At 42.9% G+C, this 23944-nt stretch overlaps 1 protein-coding gene across 4 annotated transcripts in view; it reads left to right on the top strand.

The window, feature by feature from the left end:
* Window positions 1-474: 474 nt before the first annotated feature.
* The window catches only part of LOC132455115 (fibronectin type III domain-containing protein 4-like), a 38383-nt gene continuing 14913 nt past the window's right edge, over window positions 475-23944 (top strand). Inside the window, exons 1-2 of one of the 4 annotated variants that reach the window (XM_060048857.1) lie at window positions 475-3276; window positions 3423-3638. In XM_060048857.1, the coding sequence (XP_059904840.1) occupies window positions 3524-3638 (115 nt within the window). In that variant the 5' untranslated portion in view covers window positions 475-3276; window positions 3423-3523. The remainder of the gene's footprint in view (window positions 3277-3422; window positions 3639-23944) is intronic. The other 3 variants (XM_060048859.1, XM_060048856.1, XM_060048858.1) reach the window with 3 other exon arrangements.

The following is a 23944-nucleotide window of genomic DNA, read 5'->3' as shown; positions in this document are numbered from 1 at the left end:
ATCTGTGAGGCCGACCTCCAACACGGCATGCTGCTCTTTTGTACTTGTAAAGAAAATTACAAGTAGTCTCGCAGCTCTCCGTTACCGCTGCAGCTGCAGCCGCTACAGGCTGCCCATCGCGCCCAGCGCAGCAGCGGACTTTTCTCCCTGTCGTGTGCGATCAGTGTCGGTCTCCGTTTCAATGAGCTCGTGTGAGAGGCTTTCAGTCACGAGATGTTTCTGTGCAGGGGAAAGGTGGACTAACCGGGAGAAGCGGGGATCCAGGAGGGCCACTTTATTGAGGAAAAGCCACTCGCCGCTCTCTTCTTTATAGCGCATTTTTACAGTTCGAATGGAGAATTACACTTCGAATTCGAACTTTTCACCCCACCTTCGAACGAATATTCGAACTTCGAATAAAAAGTGACAGCCCTAGTGTGTGTGTGTTTAAGTCTGCATAAAAAGTGCAGACTATGGCTTGGGCGAAATATAAGTCACTCTATTGAGTTTTGCCGGGAGTACGTGTGTGTGTGTGGGGGTGCGTGTTATAACATACAGACTTGAATACGGTAATACAAAATTATCACAATGTTTTGTCCATTTTTTAGTATTAACCCCAAGAGCTGGTGATTAAAAATCGGTCTGAAACCTGTGGAAAAACAGCCAAAATCGGTATAGCATTAAATACGTACGCTACAAAAGGTTAAAGAAACCCACCCGCTCAACAAAGCAGAAATATGTCAAATTATAAATGTTTAAAGGACTAGCCATGGGCTGACATAGCGTAGCCTAGCAAACCAAAAGCCACATTACTCATTGCTGCAGTACACACAGCGCCATATGGGGACCTAGCCTGTTAGCATATGCATGGTTAACATTCATCATTAGCACAAAAATGTGGCATCGTACATATTTGAAGAATTAGTTTGTCTCCTAGCTTAGAAACATCTCTGTGTGTAGGCCTACTTGATCTCTTTGCTTTATCATATGTGGTTCAGTCGCATTAAAACTAAACACAATTTCTAAAGTAAGACACGATTAGAATCAGGTAACGGTCAGTTTTGTTCTGTAGGCAAATAGAAGGAATATTGCATAGAGCACTTAGAAAAAAAGCTTATTTTATGTCATTCAAAGAAAATTATTATTTTAGTTGTAACAAAGGTGAACAAGATCACTATCTAACATGCAAATCATCACAAAACAGATGGTCAAAATGGTGGCTGCCGTTTTCTGTTGGACTTGTTTTTGGTCCATGTAAAAAGAAAGAAAAACATTGAACAATTTATTTTTTTCCTTCTAGGAAAGGTTAATAATTAAATTAATCTGTCAACCTTGTCCCGTCTTTCAAAATAAGAGCCCACTCGTATCTCTGAATTTCTCAATCAATTAGGCCTATCTACAAAATAATGTTCAGAGTCAAGGGCCACTGTGTCTATAAACAGCTATTTTATTTGGTACTAGACCCTGTTTTTTCTCCTACATCCGTTTTAGTCAACGATATTGGTACAGTCCTAAATAATTGTTGTTTTTCAGCTGAATGCTTTTACCATCTCGGAAATGGATTAAAACATAATGATAACACATTTTTGGTGTTCTTTTCGTTACTATGATTGCTTTAGTTTTCCCAAGAAGTGTGGCCCCCGATTCAATCGTTTGAATCCAATACTAGTTGTTATGTTCACTGTTTGGTAATTCAAAAGCACGGGAATGTCTTGTATGTTGGTGTGGGGTACACAGAGCCAGGGGATGACATCTATGAAGGAACACATACAGTGTGCAGTTGACGCCCACTGGTGGACCATAGTGGTAGTATAAAACTTTATAGTAACAATACCAGTAGGCTATTATCATCATTATTATTAGGAGTAGGCATAGTACTAGTATAGTAGCAGTATAACTAGTAGTGTTATCTGACTGAACATTTGACCATCTATCCATCCATCGTTCCCTCAATGTCTGTCTGTCTATCTGTCATATCTAAATACATTAAATATGTATGTCAGAATGCCACCCGTACCGCCTGTGTGATATTGACTTGGATGTTCAACATGGCCAGATATTCCCTAATGTTTTAGGGTTAGGGTGACGCATTATACTTCCTATACATTTCAATTCCATCATCATTAGACCTATTGACGTTTATTGGTTGAATCGGTTCAGTTTTTAATTCCTAATTTAAGCTGAACAGATAAATTCCTCTGCGTGGTAATTAATAACCGTTGCGGAGAGCCCGGAGCCAATTAGTGGCGCCATCTTCTAATTTACTCTCCGGCTTGCCGCAGCACCACGTGACCCATAGCAGAAAAAACGCGAAAATATTGTACAGGCACCTGTTGAATATGCACCTCAGACAGTCATTGTGCTCTCATCACATCATTACCTCTCAGATCACGGTGTTCTTAGTTGAAGATCATAGTTCTTAGTTGCACATCTGAATCTTAGTTGCACGACATCTGAATCAGTCGACGATGACGCGGACGCCTGTTGGTGCTGGCAACAGGTCTGAGCTCACGGACATGCACACGCGCGCGCACTCTCACACACGCGCAAGCACCACACACAAACACTCACACTCAAACGCGCCCGCATACTATCACGCGCGCGGACACTCAGACACGACCGCAAACTCTCACACAAGCACACACTCGCGCGCGCACACGCACATATTCCTCCTCCCACTCTCGGCTAAGTCATCCCAGTGCGGGGCTGGCGTGTGTCTCTCCCGTCAGTGACTGGCAGCAGCTCTGCAGTCCGTCTGCATTACCATGAGATCGTTTTTTATTCTGGACCTTTATCATGTTTTTGGCGACGTAACGGACGCGCGTTAGCCGCGAAACAAACAACGTTCCGTTCCAGACCCGGTGGACCCAGAACTGGTCTGGTGCTGGTCTCGCTAATCTGGTCTGCATTTCCCGTCTCGGATCTCCCGGATCCTCCTGAAGATGTCTGGTTGCATGGCCAGAGACATCCCTCCCTCCTGATCCATCTCTAGGAGGACGATGCCGGACTGAACAGCGGCTGTTCCGGCGACGACTGAAACCTCTGGTGCCAGGCGTGTGGGTCACGTCCAGTGGGAACTCAACTCTCGTGTAGAGCATGTAGGCCTGCACAGCTCGGTACAGAGTCCGGGAGGCTACCTACCCGCTGGGTTCAGACTCTACCGGGGTCTGTGTTCAGACTCTACTCGGGTCTTGACTACCTGTGACCCGCTGGGTTCAGACTTCACCGGGTTCTGGACCACCTGTTCCGCTGGGTTCAGTTCTCCACGTCCAGGCATCCGTTTTCAGGGGGCTACAGGTTGGCTACCTAAGCCGCTTTTGGGAAGTTAGATCGCCCATTTCCCACTTTAATTTATTTATTAATTATTATTTTCAAATTGGTTGTTTCCACTCGTCTGCGCCTGCGGTAACTGACTACTATTGATCCCGATTTATCCGGGAAAGGTGTCGGAAGAACCGTGGTTGGGACTCAGGTACCAGGCCGGTGTCTGCATCGGGAGCGGAGGGGTGGAGTGGAGGACATAATCATCTAGTCTGCAGTCCTGATGGACCAAGTGAAGGTCATGACACCCGTCCGGGCCTGGCTCCACCTCGACCTGGCCCTGCTGCTCTGCTCCCTCCTGGCGTCCTGCTGTCGAGGACCGGCGGCCGTGGGAGCAGGTAGGCCCCCGTTTTCCTTACTTTGTTTAACTTCTGGCTTCATGTCCTACACATGCATCAAGGCTTGCCTATAGAGTGGCGAAGTCACGCCCCTTCCGGTAGGGCTCATGGGACCTATGAGATCGAAAAATATGAATGGGTGTCAATGAAGAGAAAATAATTATTTTCTGGTCCCGGTCTTTATATGCCCTGGATTACACATATGTTGTTTGTGGATTTAAAGGATAATTTTTCATGCAAAGAGTTCGACCGTTTATTGTGCAATTGTTCAGATAAAGGCTGTAGAGAAAACACAACGAGAAAGACTACACGGCTCGTATGTGACGTCACGCTCCCTGCGACTGGCGTGGAGAAGACCGGCATAACTGAAACTCTGCACGTGCCCCGATTTATAATGGTTTTCACCTCTTTCGATGCTTTTATCCTCCCCTTGGAAAAAGCGGTGGAGTGGGGCAGAGAGATCGCCATCTCTGTGCCGAGTTCCAAGGGCGGGTGTGGTGACGTATATCATATGCGTCGAGAGCAGCGAAGAGCTGTAGTTCACAAAGCGGCCTCACATAAAACCTAAAATTATAACTTCTTCACGAACATTTTTAGTTTTCTTTGCATGAAAAATTATCATTTAAATCCACAAACAACATATGTGTAATCCAGGGCATATAAAGACTGGGACCAGAAAATAATTATTTTCTCTCCATTGACACCCATTCATATTTTTCGATCTCATAGGTCCCATGAGCCCTACCGGAAGGGGCGTGACTTCGCCACTCTATAGGCGTGCCCTATAGTCAAGACATGTTATATATTGGATAACACTTTAAAATCATTAATTAACATGAGTTGTGTCCGTAATAAGCATTATTAATACCATTAGTATTACCACATGACATCATTTGTAAATTAATGACTTGAACACCATGGCCTTAGTTAAAATCAAATTCAAAACAACTTTATCAATGACAGTAGGGGTGATTAATGACAAGCAGCTTGCATCCAGCTGACCACAGCAACATTCAACAGCATGAACTCCATCAGTAAATGATTACATTCCTCTCTTAAAGGCCCACTATGCAGGATCGGGCATTTCTTCGCTGTTTTCTTGGTTTGGCACGCACATTTCTCTACACAGCGCCCCCTACAGCTTCGTAGTAGATATTTTACAACACTGTCGTAACAACTCGTTGACGACCCTTCCCCATGCACTCCTACGCGAGCCATGTGCATACACTGTAAAATGTAATTAGTTGACCTTACTTAAAAAAAAGTATGCAAACTTGTTGCCTCAAAAAAATTAAGCAAAGTCATCTTAAAATTAGTGAGTTAGAAAAGCTTGTTTATTTTAAGTGTGCAGTACTAAATCAAGTAGTACCATTAACACGTTTTTTGTATGTTCATGTAACTTAATAGCTATGCTTTGTGTTAACTTAATTTTTTCATTTTGTGTGGACTGCTTGATATAAATTTAACCCCACTTAGAATTACTAAATACCTACAACTTAACATTTTTAGTTCGGTTCTTGTTGCAGCTGCCCAGGTTTGGGTCCAACCTGTGGCCTCTTCTCTCCCCCATTTCTTATCTATTTTTGCTACTATCTAATAAAGGAAAAACCCACCACAAACATATACGTTGAAAGAACACTCACTGGGTTGATTCAGCTGCATTGCAACATTTATTCAATGCACATTCAATTAAAAAACAGCAGCTAAACAAGAAAGTTGTTGTTTGATTTACCTGTAGAAAATGACATGGAAAAATTAAATAAAAAATATAACTACATTTATGTGAGCTAATTCTATGCATGCAACAGTCTCCAAATATTAAACAGGTAAACACCTGATAACTACAGGACTTCAGTGCATGCAAAATCAGTGCATTTCAGATCGAAACTGAACAACAAATGCTTTTGTGTCCCAAAGTGAGCAGTCCAAGGATTAAACACAAAGATTAAACAGAAAGAAAAACATCACTCGGGTTTGTATTTGTACTACATTACAACTATTTAAAATTTTCCCAAAACAGAAATGTGAAATGGACAACCTTGCTAGGTTCTTTTCTGACAATATCAGCTAATAACAAGTAACAACTATTTGAAAGGTGTCGCTATTTCCACCATTACCATACCTGCATAACATACACTTTAATGCTTTTTTTCTTTATGAGATAGTAAATAAGAGAGAATAGTTGCATGAACGCATCCAACTTTCTATGGATAACAGGAGAACATTAATAGCTGCAAAGCTTACAAAGTGCTATCTACAGCTAATGGCTCTTTAACCGAGAAGACTGTTCTTCAGAGTTAACAGTTTTGGTGGGAGGTTTTTCTTTCCCAGTCCAAGCATCACAGTCTGAACGAAGTTGAGTGTATTTGCCATGCATTTTGGGTAATCCAAATGCAATGCATATGTAAGCCCAAACAACAGACAAACTGCCTGAGGCAAGTTTTTAATATGATCCATGACAATACCTCCCTCCAGAATGATGGCAGTGGAGATGGGCTGGAGGTCCCCCGTCCACACGAAGCCGAAACAGGCGAAACCGTTACGGTTTCAATCTATCCGGTTTCGGAGTATCTCCGTAAAGACGGAGTCAAGCGAAACCGGGTAGATCTGTAGAAACGCTGTAGTGGCCTACACATTCCAGGCCTATAAGAGGCGCTGCTTCAGCTACGGAAATCCAGCAGAAAAATAAATAAGAAGAGGAGGCGAGCATGCGCATAAAGGGTGAGACCATAGATATATATAGAATATAATAATAATAATAATAATAATACATTTAATTTAGAGGCGCCTTTCAAGACACCCAAGGTCACCTTACAGAGCATATAGTCATCATTCAAAACTATGTAAAACAGACTAGGAATAAAAGGAAAACAGAGGTTAAACATGAAGAATAATAATAATTAATAACACTCAAAGACGCCTAAAGTGAAGGGGGGACCTCACTAACCACCACCAATATGTAGCACCCACTTGGGTGATGCACGGCAGCCAATCGGTGCCAGAACGCTCACTACACACCAGCTTGAGGTGGAGAGTTAGGGATGAGGTGGAGAGTGAGGGAATAGAACATTTAAACACTATCGACCATATTTAAACACTATCGATCACATTTAAACAATATCGACCACATGTAAACACTATCGACCACATTTAAACACTATCGACCATATTTAAACACTATGGACCACATGTAAACCCTATCGACCACATGTAAACACTATCGCCCACATGTAAACACTATCACCCACATTTAAACACTATCGCCCACATTTAAACACTATGGACCACATTTAAACACTATGGACCACATGTAAACCCTATCGACCACATGTAAACCCTATCGACCATATATAAACACTATCGACCACATTTAAACATGTTAACCCTATCGACCACATTTAAACACTATATATAGAATATATATATAGAGTGTTCTATATATATCTATGGGTGAGACTCCGCGGGCTCAACAGTCATTGGCTAGACTCTAGCCAATGACTGTCTCGACCCTCTAGCCGCTAGAGCAGTGATCCTCACTATTTTTTTGACAAGAGCCACATTGGCATTGCAAAATCAAAAGGAGAGCCACTTTTATGACAACATGCTAAGTCACCTTTGCAAATGTGCATTTCTTCATATAAATTGGTGTTACGTCCCAGACTTAAGGGGATGAGGGGAGTAATAGCCTACAATTATGTTATTCCTAGGACTGGTCAGCGAAAGAGAGTACAAAGAGACATGTGCCGGGATGCGCCGTTTTGAAATGGCGCTCCAGATTGCTTCGTTTGAAACCGGCACGGGTTTGTTTGCAAATCAAACATAGAGGGTTCATACCGTGCAAAACAAACAGGAATTCGTCCGTCCACTTCTCTTGAAATTTTCTGTGCTCATCTTGTATGCTTATTTTTCGTTTTTTAATTACACCTGCCGTTTCTCTGCCCGTCCCCTCTCCGATGTCTTCCTGCTGATTTTTGTCCTCAGACTTATTTCCCTCATCCACTCCACTAGCAACACTGTCTGTTCGTCTGGTTTTTGAGTTCTTTTCTGTCCCTTTTTTATTAAAAACCGGTCCATTTCGTATTTCAGCTGGCAAGCGGAGCGTGCGGAGCTAGCGGAGCTTACGTAGCCGGCCTTTAAATTTTGAGCGGTCACGTGTTGTAAACAATGCCACACGCTTGCGGGCTGCGTTGCCAGGTTTGACAGGTTGACAATTCCCCCTTTAGGGATCACCATTAAAGGCACCCAGTGCAACTTTCGAGGCTTAAAAATAAACATTCAATTTCTAGTCTTTTTTACACGTAGTAAGTTTCAATAACTCCATGCCATTACATACCGACATTTAAGCAGCAAAGATGAGACGTCGTTGTGTGGTGAGAACTGATACAAAATCGATAACAACAACAATGCCGCCATTTTCTTTATTTTTTGTAACCTACAATAAATAAAGCAGGCTTCCAGTCAATGGAAAAATGGCTTCTCCCCACCGGCGATTGTTGTTGTTTACGATTTTCTATCAGTTCTCCCCACACAACGACGTCTCATCTTTGCTCCTTGAATGTCGATATGTAATGGTATGGAATTATTGAAACTTACTACGTGTAAAAAATACTAGAAATTGAATGTTTATTTTTCATTGAATGTTTACATAAAGTTGCACTGGGTGCCTTTAAGGCTTAATACTTTTAATTTCTCCTTCATTATTTGGGTGAAGGGACAAGTATAATTCAGATGTTTGCGTTTTTGTAGTGCAATGTTGTACGTTTATGAAGCACATTTGAAAAAATGTATTGGCTGTGTTACCACATAGGAAGCTACCATGCGAGCCACCAATTATAGCTTGACGAGCCGCATGTGACTCGTGAGCCGCGCAATGAGTAACGCTGCGCTAGAGGGTCGAGCGATGACGTCATGGTTTACGGTTTCAGTCAGTTTCAGGCGTCCACACAAATCCAAAACGAAACCGGGTAGATTTGAAACCACCTCCGAGGGTGGTTTCAAAAGTTTACGGTTTCGGTCAGCGGTTTCGCCGGCTTCGTGTGGACGGAAGGCCGAACCGTACAAGACCTTTGCGGTTTCGCCATGAAATCGGCTTCGTGTGGACGGGGCCTGAGCTTGGACCCTCGTGAGGACTATCTTCACTGATAACTGTCAGCACACCAACAGTGATGCATTCTAGGGCCATTCTATCTCTCGCTGTATCCTAAAAAGACACACACATTCTTCAGCATTGCAATTTATGCTATTCTAAAACATTCATTTTTAGTGTGTGCTAGAGAAGATGGCTTTACATATGTGTTCACACTGGATTGTTACAATATAGCAAACAAAATATATTTAGTATGGTTAAACTAAAGCTACGGAGATACAACAAGGTCTATACATTCTTGAACAGTGACACTGACTTTTCAACCTAGACTCCTACTCCTTAGATTTGAAATGAATGAATGAATGGCTGTTTACATATCTCTCAGATCAGTTGTGTTGGTATAACTATACAAAATACATCAATCACTGTACAAAATGTATATTGAGCAGATATAATTAGATCTTCTATGTCAACACAGGTATAATTTATATTAATGCAGACCAAACTTTTTCTTATGTGCAAGTACTTACAGAGCAGGTCTTGAAGAATTCACTGGAGTCTTCACAGAGTAAAATGGGAATGCCTTTAAGGACAACAGAGCGAAGTACTGTCACGTCTGGTGTCTAATGATACACAGAGAAAGAAAAGACCAGTTAACAGTGTAATTTGCAAGGCACAAGCAGACAGGAAATAAAATAGGTTGGTCTGGATCATCTAATTTAGAACTTGATTGATAATAATAATAATAATACATTTCATTTAGAGGCGCCTTTCAAGACACCCAAGGTCACCTTACAGAGCATATAGTCATCATACATTTTTTAAAAAACAAGACATTGTGGAAAAAATTAATAAATAAATAAATAAATAAACATAAGCAATAATAAATAAATAAAACAAAAACAAGACAAAACAAAATAAAACAAAAAAAACAACAATCAAAACAGTGATCAGTTAGACGTTGTGTGCGAGTTTGAACAGGTGAGTTTTGAATTGTGACTTGAAGGTTGTAATGGTGTCTGACTGTTTTATGTGTGGGGGGAGGGAGTTCCAGAGCCTGGGTGCTGAACAGCTGAATGACCGGGCACCCATTGTAGTGAGTCGTGATGTGGGGATACATAGTAGTCCAGCAGAGGTTGAGCGGAGGGAGCGGGAGGGAGTGTATTCTTGGAGGAGGTCGCAGAGATAACTGGGGGCTAGGTTGTGGAGAGCTTTGTAGGTGAGGAGTAGGGTTTTGTATTGGATACGGTAGTGTACTGGGAGCCAGTGAAGTTGAATGAGGACAGGGGTGATGTGGTCAGATGATTTGGTGCGGGTGATGATCCGGGCGGCTGAGTTCTGAATGATCTGCAGTCTGTTGATGAGTTTGGTGGGGAGTCCGGTGAGGAGGGCGTTGCAGTAGTCTATGCGTGATGTGACAAATGAGTGAACTAGGATTTCAGTGCTGGATTGGGTCAGTGATGGGCGGAGTCTGGCGATGTTGCGGAGGTGGAAGAATGCAGTCCGGGTGATGTTGTGAATATGGGGTGCGAATGAGAGGGTGTTGTCCAGGATGACGCCGAGGCTCTTGACTTTGGAGGAGAAGGGTACTGGGAATCCATCGATAATTATGAGTGGAGCTGGGGTGTGTTGTGATTTAGTGAGGGTGGATTTGGATTCGATGAGCAGGGCCTCGGTCTTGTTTCCATTGAGTTTCAGGAAGTTCCTGCTCAACCAGCTCCGGATCTCTTCCAGGCACGTGATGAGGGAGGTGGGGGGGATGGCAGCGGTGGGTTTGGTGGAGATGTAGACCTGTGTGTCGTCAGCGTAGCAGTGAAAATGGACCCCATGGTGACGGAGGAGTGTGCCCAGCGGGAGGAGGTAAGTGGTGAAGAGGAGTGGACCCAAGACTGACCCCTGGGGGACACCCAGTGAGACACCTGAACACCCAGACTTGTGGTTGCTTAGTTGAACAAATTGTTGACAGCCGGTGAGGTAGGATGTAAACCAGGAGAGTGCAGCACCAGTGATCCCGATACCAGCTAGGCGGTCAAGGAGCAGAGGGTGGGAGATGGTGTCGAATGCTGCGCTGAGATCGAGGAGCATGAGAATGGTGAGTAATCCAGAGTCGGCTGCAAGGAGGAGGTCGTTGGTGATTTTGACTAGGGCTGTTTCAGTGCTGTGTTTTGGACGGAAGCCAGATTGGAACGGTTCATGGAGATTGTTAATGTCGAGGTGGGACTGTAGTTGTGCGGCAACCACCCTTTCAAGTGTTTTGGAGATGAAAGGAAGATTGGAGATGGGCCGGTAATGGTTAAGGTCAGTTGGGTCAGCACCAGGTTTTTTCAGGATGGGAGTGATGGCAGCCAGCTTGAGAGTGGGGGGTACAGTACCAGTAGTGAGGGAGGAGTTAATTATGTTGGTGATCATGAGGGAGATGGACGGAAGACATGCTTTGACAAGGGAGGTGGGAAGAGGATCGAGCTGACAGGTGGTGGTTTTGGCTTTTCGGATGAGTTCTGAAACGGTCTGTTCTGTTACTAGGGTGAAGTCAGAGAGGCTGATGAGAGGTTGGCCAGAGGTGATCATCCAGGGTGGGTCATCAGAGGGGGTGCGAGATGAGGCCAGTTGTTGGTGAATGGTGTTGATTTTAGAGCTGAAGAAGTCAAGGAACGCAGTGCATTGGGTGGTGGAAATATCTGGAGGGAGAGATTTAGGAGGCTGAAGTAAGTGGTTGACTGTTGAGAAGAGGACTCTGCTGTTGCCTGTACCAGTGTTGATGAGGTTGGAGTAGTATGAGGTTTTGGCAGTGGTGAGGGCATTCTTGTAGTGATGGAGGTGGTCCGAATACATTTGGCGGTGTACAGTGAGTTGAGTCTTATTGTAGAGTCGCTCCAGTCGACGACCAGTGGCTTTGAGCTGGCGCAGATGAGGAGTGAACCAGGGAGCAGTGTGGGTGAATGAGACTGAGCGGGTTTTCAGGGGGGCCAGGGTGGTGAGGGAGGAGGAGAGGCAGTTATTGTAGTGAGTCACCAGGTCAGTCAGGGAGGAAGCTGGGGGAGGGTTGGGGTAGGAGCTGATCATGGTGGAGAGGTCTGTGGTGTTGATAAGTTTGATGTTTCTGAAGGAGATGGTCCGTTGTTCCTTGGTTTTGTGTAGTTGGGTATGAATGTCAAAAAGTACAGCTTTGTGGTCGGAGATGGGGAAATCAATGACAACAAGGTTAGTGGGAGTGATGTCAGTGCAGCAGATTAAATCCAGAATGTGACCTTTGTTATGGGTTGGGAGGTTGACATGTTGCGTAATGCCAAGACAGTCCAGAAGTGATGTGAAGTCATTAGCAAAAGTACAGGATGGGTTGTCAATGTGGATGTTGAAATCACCAAGGAGGATAACAGTGGGGGACATTGCACATACAGATGTAAGTAGTGATGAGAATTCATTGAGGAAAACGGCGGAGGGTTTTGGTGGTCTGTAAATGGTGACAATGATAGTGGGTTTGGGGCCTGAGAGTTTTACAGTTAGACATTCAAAGGAGGAGTGAAGGGGGACTGTGACAGTGGTGACTTTGATGGCCACCCCCCCTCCCATTAACCCGGGGTTTTCTAATAAAAGAAAAACCTGGTGGGACAGCTTCATTTAGATGGGAGAAGTCATTTGGTTGTTGCCAGGTCTCAGTGAGGCAGAGAATGTCTAGGCTCTGGTCAACAATAAAGTCATTTATCTAAAGGGCCTTATTACTGAGGGATCTGGTGTTCAGCAGACAGAGTTTCAGACAGGTGAGTGGAGTGTAGCAGGTTGCTTTGAGCAGAGGGGACAGTACACTGTGATTGACGGGACTGACCGTACGGGCTGTGCGAGGAGGGGGGCGGGGCCCAGTGGACCAGATGGAGCGTATGTTTTTGTTGCTGGTGTGAGTGTACTGAAAATCCCGTCCAGAGCCTCGGTGGATGTATTTTGGTCGTTTGAGAATGTCCTGGTGGGATGCAAGCTGAGGTGGTTGGGTCCTTGAGAAGATCCGTAGACGTAACTTCTCCGTTACCGAGTAACGGAGCGGCGCCGGGGGTTAACAGCAGTCTAGCCGGCCAGCAGGTGTCATCCACCAACAGCTACACGACTCCACGCACAAAACACAAAACAAAACACGCAGACGTTTAACGTTCAGAAATAAATAAATAAATCAAGAAAACTGACGCAGTTACTTAACTTAACTTTGTAGTCCAATCCGAGGTCCAGAAGGGTTTCAGACAGAAGGTGTTGAAAGTAAGCAAAAGAAAACTGATAAAAAGTTAAAAGACTAGAAAGAAAAAGAAAATCACGAAAAAATAATGTTCAGAATGACGTTCCGGTGAGCAGCAGCAGCAACAGCGTTCAAAAGGCAACAGCGTCCACCAACTGTACGACCTCACGTAAAAACACGTAAAAATAAAGAAAACTGGCGCACTGACAATAGCGAAAAGTGACTATATATAACTAGTAAACTTAGCTAAACTACTAAAGACCAAAAAAAACGACAAAATGTTCAATGCAATAGTGAGAAATATCGGAAATACTGAATAAAAACAAGCCATACAGAGCGGCGTTAGACTCGCCAGCGTCCCCGTTACTGGGCAACGAGATCTGTATGATTAACTATCATACAGATCAAAAGCAAAATGAACCTACTTACCATCCAGCTCATGTGCTGCATCAGCTCACTGAGTTTGTGGCCAACAGCTCCCTTTTTTGTCTTGAAAAGTTTGATGAAACGTGGGGCGTACTGGTCCAGAGCCTCAAAGAAGTCTCCCTCAAGATTCCTACTGGCGATTCGATTAAACTCAGCAAACACCTGAAAAAGTAGAGAGGGGTGGGTAGGGATGGAGAGGTGGCAGAGGTATTAATATTCCAACAAGTGTTTGGATTTCTAGCCACACACCTTGAATTTCTTCTTGATTGGCATTATTTTATTGGTTGAGAACAAAAATAGCTTACCTGTCTCTCTGTGAAGAGTGCTGGCCATCGTTCAACCATGTTCTGTACAGCAGGCTCCTTTTTTACAATTTCTTGTCTGCGTAGTGGGAATGATTGGTCCATCATTTGTGAAATGAGAATGCCATTTGGTTGTTTTTTCTTCATTTCTTCCACGAGAACCATTCTGGGATTTTCAAGGCTTGTTTCATCATGTCCTTTAGGTAAGTTAGGCAGGTAGTTTGCTTCACCTCTTTTTGGCCGTTTGATATTCTTGCTTGAGGATTCTCCCTCTGGGTTGCCTTTACTTCTTTTGCCTCCATTGATTGCTACATCTTCACATCCAGCTTTTCGAAGCTTTGTGCGATAATTGGCCATCTTAAATTGAAGGCTGTTTTTCCAGCCATACCATCTGTGTGTTCCAGGCTCAGAGAGGCAGGGGTGTTTGCTAATCAGTGCTTTTGCAACACTGCTGAAGTCATCATCTTCAGAGTACGCGTTGAAACTGTACATCCTTTCAGCAAGCTTTTCTAGTATGTCATGCTTCATATCTCTTGGTAGAGTCATACGTGTTCCATCTTTCATAAAGGCAAGATCTGCCTGTATGAGTCTATACCCAACATCAACTGAGAAATTGGGTACGTCAAAAAACTCTGGCCACTGTTGTCTTAGCAATGGTGATGCTCCTACAGTCGACAGGATCTCAGTGTCTGCTGTGCTGCAATCAGTGTCTGATGGTGTGGTGGGTGATGACAATGCTGTTAAATGGAGAGTCACAAGAGGGATGATTTTGACTGTAGCTCTTTCAGGTAAATCAGTTATTTCAGTCAAATTGCAGAGGGCATTATTGAAGTCTTGATCTTCATACTGCAGTTTAAAGTCATACTGCAGTGACAGTTTATCCACCAGTTGCACTTTGAATTCTTCAATGGACTGTGGTCTCTTATTTAAAGTCAACTTCCTTATATCATCTTCAGCAATGATGACTCTCAGCAACAACCTCTGGTCCATTTTGATAACTGTTTGATTCACTCAGCATAATATGTGCCGTTTAAGTGTGACAAGCTGCTTGTCTCCCACTCTGTAAAGTGAAATCGGAAAAACATAATTTAGTTCAGACAACTGAGTGACGGAGAACGTGGACAAAGATGCTCATTGTACCATGATGTCATGAGTCTGCAGACAAATATTATGTCTGTATTGATCACCACAATCTTTGCTATTTGTCTGAAATCCGGGAGCCCAGAGCATGATCCAACGGAAATGACCATATTAGCACTGTACTTAAGGCCATCTATGCAAACAGAAGATGCTACAAGGACTGTGTTCTTGTAGTTATTCCTGAGATAGAGACAGTTCTTCACATTGTCAGGAAATGAAGCAACCATTACAGACTTCACTTTGTTAATTTCAACAGATGGCTTGAAAAAGGAGGTTGCAGCTAAGTGGAAGGCTATCATATGCTGGTGTCTGAGAGCTAAAGTAAGGGGTATGTTCTTGAAGTTGTGAATGTGACGCACAACGTTCTTGAAGAACATGTGTTTGCCTTCAAAACGCATTGTCCACACATCACACAATGGACCAAAAGTTTGAATCAGTTGAGGGTAGTGCTCACTGCTCAATGTAGTGGTGCTTCGGTCGTAGCCTTTCGTTCGGGAAAACTTTCTGAAATATATCTCTATGTTCTGCAATCTTGCAGTCAAGAAAGCACACTGACTCCTCTGAGAACCTTGCAGACACTGACAATTCCACTACATCTTTTAAGTTCATTAAAACCTCCCAGGTTTCATCCCCCTCAGGAATGTGATGACCTATCAATAGTGGCAGAAGGCGGATGAGTGTCCAATTTTCATGACCATTTCCTCCAATTGTTGCTTTGGAAGCAAAGTTCTTTGCGATCAGCTGAGGTTGGTTTGTTCTGTCTGAAAATGTATATGGAAACTGTTTAATAGCCACATTCAGGATTTCAAGTGAGAAGTATCCCTTTGATATTAGTGCCTTCAAGCACAAGGCCATTTCAGCCGGAACAACACCCTCCAGAAGATCATGCAAAAGATCTGGAGGAAAACCATTGACAACATGAAAATGTTCTAAGCTTTCACTAAGTGGGCAGCTTCTTTTCACGCCATATTGTTGAGCCATGGTAGAATCCTGCAATACATCTTGCACCTGTCTATCATGATTTTCTTTTGTTCTTGGTTGAAATGAGCCTGTCCGCACTTCCTTGTGTTGTATTTCCTCCCGTTTGGCCATACAGAATCGGCACATCTGACTTACTCTGAAGCTTTCAAAGAACCCTCCCAAAGAATGGGCAGCTAAATTGTCTGCTGCAACAAATAACACTGTGCCTTTAATGCTGGCTCCTAACTGTCCAACATATACACCCTGTTGCTCAAGAAAAACAAGGTCCTGAATGAGAGGGCGGAGAATTTCACCATAACCATGGTCTTTGAGACTGCTGACCTTGCAAAGTAGAGCAAGCTGAATGGAATGAAGAGAAGAGCGATATTTAAGGTGTAGATTTCCAAGTACCCAGTAGATGGCACATAGCTTGTGTTTCTTTCTGGAGGTTCCCAAGGGGTTAGCCACCTCAAAATCATCTATGTACAAGCAAAGAGCAATCCTAAATTCTTCCTCTGTCAAGAGAGAATTGTCTTTAAACCGGGAACCATCCCTGTGAGATCTGTATCCTTGTGACAAATGTGTCTCAGGTGACATGGCCTTATCTAAAATTTCTCCATTGTTTAGTAATGTCTGAAGCATTTTTAGTATGGGGATATACACAACTGTCTGCCTGTCATTCTTTAGGACAAACTCAACAGGCGGTACCACTGAGAACTCTTTTGAAATGTATGATGTTCGCTTGGAAGTGGTTGACAATGACCCCCCAGTAGAAGTGAATTTCAGGAATACATTATTCTCAGTAAATACTTTAGCTATCTCACTCACTAAAGAGTCCTCAACATCTCCACAATGTTGATTTAGTATTTTTCCAACAGATGTATGTAACAATGGCTGTGAAAGCACATACATTTGGTTGATCTGCTCTATAACTTCTTGCAGGGCACTTTCAGAGATGTTAAGAATTGATGACATTTTCAGAAAAAGAGCAGCTACATTATGTTCCAACTGACTCTCCAAGTCCTCCACATCTTCACTGAGCTCAGTAACCTCAAACTCATCCTCATCAGTTTCAGGGGCACTATCCTCGGGTTGAATATTTGTATGAGGTGGAGCTTCCTCAGGTTCATTATGTGACACAATTTCAGGTTTGAATGCCATCTTATTGTGGTCTTGATGTTCTTTGCTTTTATGTGCATTAAAGGTTGAATAAACATTGCTCTGAAAGTTACAGCCTTGATATGGACAAGAAACCTTTTGCTTCAGCTTCAAATGTCTTCGTAAATGGGTGAAAAAGTCAGCTTCAGTGCAAGGCTCCACAAAGTCACACAGCTGACAATGGAGAGCAGTTTCACCCAAGTTCCCTAGGTCCTTTTGAGTGTGCCATGTTGATAGGTGGACTTTGAGTGCATTGAAAGATTTAAATGTGCACAGGCATTCCTTATGAAGGCATGGTAGTGGTGATATTCGGGTGTGGCACCCATGTTTTAAGCGGTAATGCTTAAGTAAGTAGCTCCTCTTTTCAGCACAAAATGTGCAGTACTTACACGTCCACTTCATAGGAAGCTTTGTCTTTTTGAAAAATCAGAAAAAGAAAGAAAAGATCATTTTAGCATCAAGCCGAACAAAATAGAAAGACAAAAACACTAACATTTAGTATCAGTCTTCAAATACCAGAGCTATAGGACAACTAAATCCTTGCAAAAATCTATCTAATTATCAAGCTTTTAAATCAATGTACTTCTTTAAGACAAGAACAGCAGTATAAAAGGTCAATGGTAAATGATGAATGGTAAATGACTCACTTATGTGGCTAGACATCAAGGGAACTGTAGTCCTGGGTATGATGGACTATAAGTCAAACCCACAATATCTATAGAGACAGTCCAGAAATACCAATTAAATCAAATATTTGAAATTCAAAATATGCACACAATATTCTGTATGATGAAATATACTCTAATGATGAAATAATTTTAACACTCACAAGATAATTTATTTTGATTTTAATCTTAAATTGATTTGCTTTTGTTGTAATCCAATTGCTCTGATGTAAGCAAACAGCTTACAAACAACAAAACAGAACCCATTGGTCCGACTGTCCGTTTGTCCGACTTTTCAAAAAGGAGGCGCATTAGGCCGACGGTTCAATACGCCGAATAGGCAAAGGCGCAATTCCAAATGTGTGATTATGAAACCACAAATAAAGGACGATAGGCTAAGTTCCAGCAGTGCACTTCACCAAGCCAGACTGTTGCTGTGGGCTTGAACGGTCACATGAGGTGAATTTATGAAGTGCACGTTATACAAGGACTAATACTTTTCCCGTTGTGTGTGTGTGTGTGTTCGTGCCCGTGTTGAGAATTAGACCATACGCTCTCTGTCCATGGTGCTGAAACACCCTGGCGAAAGGAAGTGAAGCGTTGTCACTTTGCTCTCCAATATTCATTGGAACGTGATATATAGGCCTATGTTGTATTTTGGAGAGAGAGTGAGAGAGAGCGAGAGCGAGGTATAAAACTCTTTATATGTAGGCCTATTCGGCATATTGAACCGTCGGCCTAATGCGCCTCCTTTTTGAAAAGTCGGACAAACGGACCGTCGGACCAATGGGTTTCGTTTTCGGAACATTGAACCGTCGGCATAGTGGCATGTCGATCTAATGGGAAATATTTCAGACCATTGAGACGTCGGAACAATGAGGTGTCGGAATTACGGGCAGGCCCCGGAGGGCTCGCCTGCGTGTCACGAGCGCTCGCCCGACCGTTACACTGAAGTTTTTCCTCAATTTTAACGTGACATACGTCTTGGAAGTTACCTAATTTCAACACAGAGGAAGTTAAGGATTGAAAAAATAATAAAGCATTGACCAAGTTTCATCAATATATAGCCACGTTATGTCCATAATATAGTTAGTTAGCGTTAACCGACATTACTCCACTCACTACTAGCACTACTAGCACTAGCACGCACGAACAGCTGGGGCTGACTTACAGAAACAAACCGGTGTGCACATGCCGAAAATTTTACTCACCAAACGAGTGTGCCAAGGACAAGAAAAACTGTAATGCTGAAAATTAAGTGCCGTTGGAGCAATGTTTAGGTCGAGCTCAATGAGTTTCCGCTCCACCTGTTCAGTTGCGGGCATGAAGTGACATGTACAGTCTACCGTAGAGAGGACTGATCTGCGCGTGCCAACAATTCAAAAACGTACTTTTTCTAAATGAATCCAGCTCATGTAGACTGAGCTAGTAAGATTTTTCAACGTAAAAGTACAAGTAACTTACTAAAAGCGAGTGTTAATAGCAGGTTGATAACAGGGTTTCCCCAGGTTTGATCAACCCAAATTTAAGACTTTTTTTTGACTTTTTTAAGACCACTTCAATGAAAATTAAGACCTACATCGCACCCATTAAGCAGTCGTAAAACGCGGTCGTGCATATGTTATTCATGTTTTTTTGGAACATATGAAACATTCATGTCAATACATTAATGAATGTGCCAAAGGATAAGTGTGCACTCACCAATCAAAGAGCCAAACTGAGGGCCTAACTCAAAGTCTAGAGGCCTGATGTCTCTTAAGACCATGTACCCAGAAATGATAATAAAAGATTAAAAAAACAATACACAAAGTGATGGTGTGAAAGTGTAGCTGTATTTTTGGTTTAAATATCAAACTTTCAACACACAATATAAAATATAAACCAACAAACTCTTTTCAAATTGCTGTAGTTTCTCAGCATTCAAATTTCCTCAACCATTTCAATGAATCCACCACTTGCCTCGTTGACCTCTTTTACTAACTCCTTCGTAATGTATGGAGCCAGCCCGAACCCTAACCCTAACCCGTCCACAGACATGGTGACTAATGTATGATAGTAAGCATTATTGGTCCTTAACACTAATATTCGGAAACAACACTGCCTCAAAAGGATATTGGCCTAAGCAACACCAGTAGAGGCTATACTTTTCCCTGAACTTTTAAACGTTGCAAACGTGCAAAAACATAATTATATATTTATGTGGCATTCAGTCCAATGCTTAAAATATATCTGTGGCATTCAGTAGACCAATGCTGTGGTAAAGTGTGTAAAGTATGACCAAGTGTTTCTTTCTGTTCAAGATATAGAACTTTATCAATCCCCTGTAGGAGAAATTTGTTAATGTTTGTCCCTATAAAACAATAATGGCAACAAGAAAAATATACAAAACATGACGGTAACTCTAAAGTCAAACCGTCCAATCTGAAGGCTCTACTTAACCACTCCCCCTACTCACTTCCAGCAATGCAAAGCGAACAGAACTGAGGTGGGGAGGGCGTAGCTTAAGTAGTTTGTGACCGACCCAGAGGACCGCAACGCAAATTCAATGTGAACATGTATGAGGCTTTAATAAAAACCCGGACGATTTTGAAATTCCGCCCGGACACATTTATTTTTTATAAGTGTCTCAAAAAGAGGGCATGTCTGGGCAAAAGAGGACGTCTGGTCACCCTTCGTAAGGGGAACCCATTTGATTCCTACCTGTTTCACTGTTAAATAGTGGCGCAAGTTGGTGGGCGCTATCCTGGTAATTTCTCTGCGTGAGAAATACGAAGTGTGGCGTGTGAGCGTGTGCATGGGTCGAATTGCGTGTCTCACGCCGAATGTGTGAGACTTGAGAGCCCTGCTTCCCCATGATGTGGCGTCTCCTCTCGACTGATTATGTTTGTTGAGATTGCCGGCGCGAAAACCCAAAGTATTGTTCGCGCATACTCCAATAAATGAGACGTTCTCTGACGTTACGCAAAACCCCGATACGCAAAACGCCCCCTATTTTCCCCTTGTGTTACAGTCCGGTTGACTACGAAAACATATCCTAGTAGGAAATTTAAGACCATCTTTAAAAAATTAAGACTTGGGTAACGCAATTTAAGACTTTTTAAGGCCTTAATTTAGGAACATGAAATTTAAGACATTTTTTAGACTTTTAAGACCCCGCGGCTACCCTGGATAAAAAATGATTAAGTTCAGTTTACTATTTTTAATTAAATACCATGTTTGAATTTACAGTGTAGAAGCCGGCGAATGCGTGCAGCCATGTCCGAAGTAGATGTTCATAAAGTGTAGGCAAGGTTATACATTTTTAAAATTGTGTATTTGTATTGCAATAAACATAAATCCATCCTTTTTTATCGACGGGGAGAATTTATATCCTAGATTATAATTGTTTTATCTTAGGTTGAACAGAACAATCAGTGTAAGAGTGTTGGCCAACATAATAATCTAAATAAACAAGAACCTGGATTCGGGGATTCAGCCTGTATCTGGGGGACGAGACAGACGAACAGCAAAACACCCATGGAAACAAAGGTGCTTGCTTGGTTGCAACCAAGCAAGCTAGAAACATACAGGGCTCACAACAAAACGGTAGAGAAGACACATTTTTACAGGGCTCACAACAAAATGGAGACTATCAACATCAAGAATACCACGAAGACAAAGTTCACCCAAGGGTACTTTCAATTTCAAAAGCAACACGGCCAAGTCGGCGTCTGATTTGCAGTCTTCTTTTTCTTTCAGTTCACGCTATTCCTGAAAAGCTTGCCCAACGTTTACTCGTGTCTGGCCTCTCTGTCGGTCAGTCTCCCTTTTCTCTTCTTCTGTTCCTCCGACATTGGGTTTCTCTGTCTCTTTTTAGTCGGCTGATCTATGATGAATGTAACAACCCCTTATGGCGCGTTTCCACTGCAGGGTGCGGAACGGATCGGATCGCAAAGGTGCGGATCGGGTCGCGTTTCCACCTCCAAAAGTGGGCGTGACCCGTTTTGGCCAGTTTTGGCCTCCTTTTCAGGACTCCTCCGTTGGGGTGCTGAAAACGAGACGAGACGCCTGAAAGGGTCCCGGGAAATTCTAGCTACACACCCCCCCCGTTGATTGGTCGACAGAATCATCCCTTCCGGGTGACGCGGGGATAAAAACAAACAAACAGTAGCCTTGGGGTATTATTCTTTACAATTAACATGTCGCGTAAAAAGCTTTCTTGGGCTTACAAGGAGGTGGAGACGTTCGTCTGCATTCTTGTGGAGGAAGACGTTGTTTACGATGTTTACGTAGCTGCCGCGGCGATCGACATCCGGCCTACCACAAAGGGTAATGTCGGCAGTGGAAACGCGACCTCGGAACTGAGCTGGGCTATACCGCCCCTCCCTACCGCACCTTTGCGATCCGATCCGTTCCGCACCCTGCAGTGGAAACGCGGCATTAGTTACTTGTGTTTATTTCGAGCCGGTTCCGTGTTTGGGGGTCTGTGACGTAAAGCAATTCGTTACTTCACGAGAGCCGAGACTCCCGCGAGAGTGGGCGGCGGGTCGCCGGCAGAAACATTCCCTTTCTCCGCCAAGATGCGTAGGGGGGAGTCAAAACAACGAACAATCTAACAAAAATTTATAATATAACCATCGCAATGACTCTTAGCCTATTATATTAAGGTAAATCAAGCCAAAAAAGTTGCATAGTTCCCCTTTCACTCGTGTCTGGTCCCTTTTCTGGTCCATTCTTCTTTTGTTCCACCGACAGTCGCCTCTTGGGTCCCTTATCAGTCGATTTATCCATGATGAATGCAACAATTGCCTCGCAACTTGGTGTTTATATCTAGCCGGTGCCATGTTTGGGGGTGTGTCTGTGCCGTAAAGCATTTTCGAAACTACAATCTGACTACATTTTCGAGGTGCTTCCGCTGCGTCACATCCGGATTGTGTCAGTCCGAACAGAGCAAGTTGCATATGCGCTTTTTCCTTGGAGAGGCGACAAGGGGCAATGACACACCCACCAAACGACCCAGAAATGGTTGCAGAACCATCAGAATAACTCTCAACCTGCATAATTAATGTAATTTTGGCAAAAAAAGTTTCATAGTGGGCCTTTATTGCTATACTGCATTAACTAATGTAAAATAATGGTTAATTAATTTACACATGTTGTAAAGTGTATAGTTTAGTTTAGTAGTAATCATTGAACTTTGGGATTCAAATCAATTCCGCAAAATACACCCTATTTTTTCATTGGAGGGGGTGCTTTGTGTAATTGATCATTTATTCATCAATCCATTTACACATGCATTCATCCACTGAACTCTACCTTGTAACTATCCAGGGTCAGAGGGGGGTGTAGGCCTACAAGTTTACTTTTAGCCAGTAAGGTAATATGTCAAGCACACATTAACCTGTCAAGTTCTTAATTGAGTGCTTTTCCAGGGTCTGGTATACTGAAGCTCGCTCACTCTCTCTCTCTCTCTCTCTCTCTCTCTCTCTCTCTCTCTCTCTCTCTCTCTCTCTCTCTCTCTCTCTCTCTCTCTCTCTCTCTCTCTCTCTCTCTCTCTCTCTCTATACATATATATATATATATATATATATATCTGTCTCCCTCCCCCTGGGAGGGGAGGGGAGGGGAGGGTCTATACAAGATTATATGTATAGACCCCCTTTGAAAGAAGAAACTGTATCTCCAATAATAAACATACAACTGTTGACTGAATTAAAAGACAAGTCATTGTTGTGGTTTTCACAATTTTGAAAATATATAAATAATACATAATACATTCATACACTTTTTGAAACACAATATATAAAGAAATGTACAAAAGATCTCTTTGACAATAAGCAGTAGGGATCAGAATGTAATCCCATTTGACGATTATTAAACTACTAAAAGTGAAATACAAGGGCTGTCCTTTCTGGACAGACTGGTGATCCCTTAGAATACTCCAACCTCAGTAGCTGTGTGACTGAGAACCTCTATTTCCCATTGACTCTCTCTCTCTTTCTCTCCAACCATCCACTCCTCTGTCTCCCCTACTCTCTCCCCATCTATCACTCCATTATCTGTAAGAGTAAAATCACCAGTATGTGTTTAATAAACTTTTATATACAGTAGCCGGGAATCTATAAACCAATAAAAACGGTTTTAAATGTTTTATGGTTTAAGCGTTTCACGACCTGCGTGTGTGTTTGTGGCGGTGGCGGTGCCTTCTCTGGCAATACCTCAGTTTACTAAATTCTCTCTCACCAAATCCCGATAAAGGTAATCTTTCAGTTTTTTATAGTAGCTGCAGTGACAGAGATACGATTGCTGTAGTAAGGCTATTCTGGATTGCATTGTACAATGTGCATAGTTGTGCACATTGTACATTATTT

This window comes from Gadus macrocephalus, chromosome 4, assembly GCF_031168955.1.
Source record: "Gadus macrocephalus chromosome 4, ASM3116895v1".
NCBI lineage: Eukaryota > Metazoa > Chordata > Actinopteri > Gadiformes > Gadidae > Gadus > Gadus macrocephalus.
Note: the sequence above shows the minus strand (reverse complement) of the source record. Positions and strands in the feature narration are given on the sequence as shown.